The following is a 6195-nucleotide window of genomic DNA, read 5'->3' on the forward strand; positions in this document are numbered from 1 at the left end:
CTCTCTCTCTCTCTCTCTCTCTCTCTCTCTCTCTCTCTCTCTCGCTCTCTCAGTTTTCAACACCGGGTTTCTATGTAGCTTTAGAGCCTATCCTGGAACTCGCTCTGTAGACCAGGCTGGCCTCGAACTCACAGAGATCCACCTGCTTCTGCCTCCTGAGTGCTGGGATTAAACGCATGTGCCACCACCACCTGGCTAAGCATCCTCTTTTTAAGTTTCACATTACCTTGATTTGTGCAGTTTTCTAGCGCACTTAGTAATGAACCCAAATCCTTTCTCAAGGCCTGCAAGTCACTGCCTCTAATAAGTCTCAGTTCCTGCCATTTCCCACAAGGCACCAGTCCACTAATCTTTCCCTTGTTTAAGCAGGATATGCTGGGTTTTGCCCTCTGTGGTCCTTCCTCCTAAACAGGTGCTCTCGTTTCATCAGTTAGAACGTCTTACAGACCTCGACTGAAATATCACGTCTTCAAAGCTGTTTTCCCTGAAACCCTTACAGAAAGAGGTGATTTTACTATTCACTATTCCAAGGCCCCTTCACTTGCCACAAACTGCAATTATTTAACAGTTTGCTTATTTATCTCCCCCATAAAAACATGTGTTCTATGAGAGCAGGTATTGCATTTGTCCTGTCTGAGACCATGTAAGTTTTCCTAGCTCATTATCTTGTAGTCTTCACCTTCAAAGAGCAACCAAACCACATAAATAGCCCTCTACGAGAACGCAGCTGGGTAATTTCTTAATTAGTTTAAGTGATATAACAGTTTAGAAAACACAGGGGCTCCTACTGGATTTAGTTGTCCTGCAACCCAGGAAAGATTGCTCTGTGGGACCCAAGGAAATTTTTTATGTTGTGGCTCAAATGCAAAATAGGCTTGGAGCCAGTTTTTCATAAGTTTCCAACCCTTTGAAAGCCACGCTTGACTAAACAATTTGCTCACCAATCAATGACAACACACCAAGCCTCCTTTCTGTCTACACATTTCCCCTCTTCTGTCCCTGGAAGGTTGTATGGGGCATTAGAACTCACCTCTTAGAGGCCTTACTGCATTGGCTGAGGGCTTTATCAGCCTCACCATTTTAGCTCCAATTGTGCGGTTCTCCCTAGGACGCCCATGCATGTCAGCCGAACGCTGGTATAACTTCAGCATATACCTCAAAGGATATCCTTGGGGCCGTGGCTTCATCTCCTTGCCAGGGGCTTCTTTTGCCAGATCCAGATTCAAGGGCAACGAGAGGTCATCAGCCAGGAGGGTTATGGAGGGCCACCCTGCCTTTGCTATTTGGACCCTGTGTTCCATAAAAAATACCATTCCCCAAAAAAGAATTCTAAGAATTGTGAGAATGACCATCTTGAAAAGCTTGCTGCTTGTCAACGGATCCCTACTCAAGTCCAAAGGACATCACTCTGACCTCTTCCACATCCTGGTTTAACAAACACCAAAGACAGGGCAGGAAATCAAAAGAAAAGCCGGCTGGCAGACCCTCCTTGCTTCCTGTGGGAGAATCTTCTGGGCCAAAGCAAGTCTCCTGACTAGGCTTCTTGGCAAGAAAACAAAGAGAAAGAAGAAGTGGGCCAAGGCAGCATGCCCTTCCCACTCTCCATTGGTGGGAACCACACAGTATTTCTCAAACAGGCTGAAGGAACCTACAAGGAGAGGCCCATGCCCGGAACCTGGACTGCACCCAATCTACTAGGTTAAAAGGAAGCAGCCTTACCCTGGGTTACCACAGATTTAAAGGCACTACCTCAATCAGGCCTTAAAGAGACAGAGGCCTCCTAGTCCCATTCAATTGCTATGCTTCTTAGAGAAGCAGTTCACGTGGTTTGCTGCTGGCTTGTAGCGAATCTACCTAGGATGACTCCTGCTCAGGATGTAAAGAAAGAAAGAAAGAAACGAGACAGAAAATAAGAAAGAGAAGGTTTACTCCTCCTAGATCCAGAGGCTCAAACATGAACTCTCTGGGGCTAAGGTCTCAAAGGTGCTTCAAGAGGTCCCTCTAAACTCTAGAATGCGAAATCACTGTATGAGTGTGTTTCTTGAGCTTGAGGAAGAGTCCTTGCCGGGGCTCCTCCATTCAGGCTCGACATTGGAGTCAGCTGCTCAGGTTCTACTTGCCTGAGTATCATTCCTGAGGATTCTGCTATTATGGGTCTGGAATGTGAGCAGGCCACAAGAATTTTTTTATCAGTTCACAGGTGATTGTAATATGTATTTAAGTTTGAGAAGTCCAACTTGGAACTTTCTCGTTTACCATAGGAGGTGGTGAGTAGGTTTCCCCCGAGAAACCCAAAGCAATGGAAGATGAATTTGGGTGAGTTTATCTGACCTAGGTTCCTAATGGGAGGCAACAGGCCTAGGCCGCTGGTTTAAGCTTCCCTGGGCAACAGCTCTGTTGAAAGGGACGATAGCTTACGAACTTGCTCTCGCCCAGGTTGGTTGGAGATTTGGTGAGAACATGAGGCACAAGGTCAAGATCTAAGTGTGGTGAGTGAGGCCTGATATGTGGGAGGCACTTATGTGGCTGTCTACAAACAGACATTATCATGCAAGAAGCATGGGCTTTGGGTTTTTGCTTTTTTGTTTGTTTGTTTGTTTGTTTGAGTTTTACATACCAGATTGCAGAGGTCTCATTGTTTTGGAAACCTCCTATGTCATGAATTCATAGAGCATATGTCCCAGCATTGCTGGCTTCCTCCTCAAATGTGCTTTTCTCTCCGTGGAGCAGGCTGGACCTTCAGTCGAACACAGGTTCCTCGCTCTTTGGCTTTCTACTTAAACTTGTTCTTTTTTTTTTTTCTGGACAGCATACAAAATAATGGGTTTCATTATGTCATCTCATAGTTGTGTATTACTGCACTTTGTTCATACACACCCCCAAGCATACTCTCTTCCCCCCGGAAATAGCCTGCCCTAGGCTATCATGTCATGGAGAAGATGTGATGTTTGTCTTTCCATTTTCCCTCATCATCCTATCTTGTCTCCCTGCTTCTTTGTCTCTTTCCATATGTTACATAGGAGAAAAAAATTGATATTAAAGTTTGGCTTATGTCTCTTACTATGATGGTCTCTGCTTCAATCTATTTTCCTCCAGATGACATATTTTGCTCTTCTTTATCTTTTTAAAAGAAGACTCATTTTAAATGATGCTATGTACTAGTGATACAGGGGCTCATGGAGACCAGAAGAGAAAGTACAGGAGGTTATGAAACCCCCGCATTGTTGCTGGGGATTGAATTGGATTCCTCAGGAGGGTTGGTGCACAATATTAAGTGCTAAGTTCTTTCCAGTTTCACTATTGCTCTTCTTTAAGGCCAAATAAAACCTGCGTGTGTGTGTGCGTTCTCACAGGTATATCGCATTTTCTTCATTATTCAGCTGTTAATGGACATCTGCAGCTTGTATTCCTGCTTATTTAGTTTTCTTCAGAAATTTCAAGAACTAACCTTGGCTTTCACGGTGCTGGATATGTGCAGCATGCAAATTAATTTTTCTTGGCAATAATCTAGCCCTTAATATGCCTGTTTACAGGAATGCCTCTATGCAATGGGGTGGCACTGTAGGCTTTTCTCCTTTTGCCATGGTAACCTTTGTGAGGCGTCCTTTTTAACTGCACCCAATTCTTTCACTCTCTACATTATCACCTTTCTTTTATATTTCCAATGGCAAACTCCAGGCCCACCACTTGTTAGCTTGTATTGGGCAACTTACGCAGTTTCTCTTTGCCTCCAATTTCCTCATAGAAATCATCTTCTCAATTGTTCTAAGAGGTAAACTGAAATATTGTGAGGACTGATGGAATTAATGCATGCAAAACCCTTATGAGACTGTTACTCTGGAACAAAGTAAGCACCGAGTGTAGGTTGGTTTTCATTATCTGTGTTCTATGCTGCATGCCTGGTAAAGCTGGGGCTTAGCCTGATGGATTTATCCCAGCTTCACAGACTGTAGAGAGGCAGCCAACAAGCCCCCTCAGCCCGCGACAGTCTCCCAGTCTCCCCTCTCATTTTCTTTCTGTGCTATGAGAATTGACTTTGGGATTGGCAAATGTTAGGCAAATACTCTACCACTGACTTACATCCCAGGTCGTCTTTTATTTGTGAGACAGGATCTCACTAAGTTGCTCACGCTTACCTGGAACTGACTCTGTGACCCAGGCATGCCTTGAACTTGTGGTCCCTCGTGCTTTAGTCTACTTTGTAGCTAGGATTACAGATCTGCGCCACTAGTCCTGGCCTCCCCGCCGTCTAAACCACTTCTCTGTCTTCCTAATATTGTCTTTGCTATTTGACTCTTGCCTTCAACTAAACTATGTATCTTATATTGTGTTCTATATAATAATACAAACAGTGAGGCCAACTAGCAACTGTCCGTGTAAGGGCTTTGATCATGATTTTCTTAGATATTAAAGCAAGTTTATTAATAATTATCAATGTTTGTAATTTCAAATATGTCTAAACCTAGACATTTACAGAAAATCAGTATAATCTTTCAATTATCTGATCAATAATTTGTACAATTATTTATAACTACCATGACCTAACTTTGTAAACACATAGCTATGTTCAAAGCATCCCTGCCACAAGCCATAGTCTCTCACCTAAGTTCCCAGGTTGGCCCTATGAATATTCATGCCTTTCCCTTCAAAACAGCTGGCATTGTAAGTTTTTGCCACCTGGCCCAGACCAGTGTTCTTGTTTTCAGCAAAAGACCCTCAAATCACCCTCCTTCTTGTCATTTGAATGGAAAGGAAGGAATTTGACCTGACTGCTTTTCTAGAAACGCACCCTGGTGACTCAATGCATGCTACTGCCCCAAATCCCCAGAAGAGGGCACCAACTGTCTTTATAGCCCTACACTTCTAGGAGGTGAGGGTGGCTATTGTGCTTGAGTGGAAGAGATCTACTAATGGATATTCACCAGTCCACTCCACGTGAGGAAAGTCTAACTGTATAAATGGGACCATTTAGGAGGTGATGATTAACTCAACGAAAGGGGTTCTTCACACAGCAAAATGACCACTGTAAGATGTTCTAAGCAGCAAGAATCCTTAATGAGCACTGTGGGTTCATTTTTTTCAAACTATACGTGTGTCGGGCACATTAGTAAAAAGCCTGAGACTTATAAAGAGTAGATTTGTATCCAATTTCTGGGAACGAGGCTATAATAACCAGTGTCCGTGTATGATGGCACACTTTCTTTGCACAATTATAATTTATTATAAATATCAAACAAGTACCTTGTATGAATTAAAAATATGGGAAGACACCTTGGATTCAAATTCCGGCTTTACCGCTTAACTTGCTTGAATATTTTTAAAACAATTGACTTAGTCTCTCTGTCTTACTTCCTCATCTAACACTAAAGCTAATAATAGCACGACTTTAGAGGGTGCTTGTGAGGGTGGATTCATATAAGTCACAAGCATGTTGTGTGCTAGAGACTATTCCCAACTCTGAGAGTACAGAAACAAACCAGACAAGTGCTCTATCTGCTGCATTCTCAGGCAACAAGCAAATCACTGGGGTCAGCTGGGAGACGCCGAGATTGAAGAGTTGCTCTATCAGGAAGCTAGCACCTGGATATAATATATAGGAAACACCGTGACTTTTCGTCTGATTACTGCTTTGATTCCTTGGGAGAGGATTACTTAAAATTTAAAACTCCATTCCAAACCAAGCAGTATTGTATGCTTTACAAAAATATTTATTAATTTGGGACTGGGCTACATCCCTTTATATAATCATGTAAATGTGGTCAATTAAATACCAGTTTCATTTACAGATGTTAAGCTCGAGAATAAGAAAGAGTCACATGCTCGAGGAGTGGATCTGCTAAGATTGGACTTTTGGGAGGCTGATTTCAAGTCTCTACTCCTTGAACCTCATGAATCTGGTAATGTGCATTTAAACATAAGGTAACACAGCTTCCCTATAAAGCAGTACCACAGAGATTCCTAAACATGAAGCTAAGACGTAAACTCTGTGAAGTCCAATACTGTACATACCAATTTACCTTTGTATGCGCTTAGTAAAATTTTTGTAAATAAGTCTCTGGACAAATTCTTGTGGAAAAGGTAAATTATTCTCAGGGAAAGCTCTTGAGTTTTGAGGTAGAGAAAGCAGAAGGAAATTATTTCTGGTATGAAGAACTCTTTGTGACCTTCGCCATCTCTAAAGGTTCTAGAAGCCCC

At 42.6% G+C, this 6195-nt stretch overlaps 1 protein-coding gene across 1 annotated transcript in view; it reads right to left on the minus strand.

Annotated features, from left to right (window-relative positions):
* The window catches only part of Bmp15 (bone morphogenetic protein 15), a 5574-nt gene extending 4142 nt beyond the window's left edge, over positions 1-1432 (minus strand). Inside the window, exon 1 of the mRNA XM_005352765.3 lies at positions 1031-1432. Coding sequence (XP_005352822.1) covers positions 1031-1352 — 322 coding nt within the window. The 5' untranslated portion in view covers positions 1353-1432. The remainder of the gene's footprint in view (positions 1-1030) is intronic.
* Positions 1433-6195: the final 4763 nt, after the last annotated feature.

Source organism: Microtus ochrogaster, chromosome 10 (assembly GCF_000317375.1).
Source record: "Microtus ochrogaster isolate Prairie Vole_2 chromosome 10, MicOch1.0, whole genome shotgun sequence".
Lineage (NCBI taxonomy): Eukaryota > Metazoa > Chordata > Mammalia > Rodentia > Cricetidae > Microtus > Microtus ochrogaster.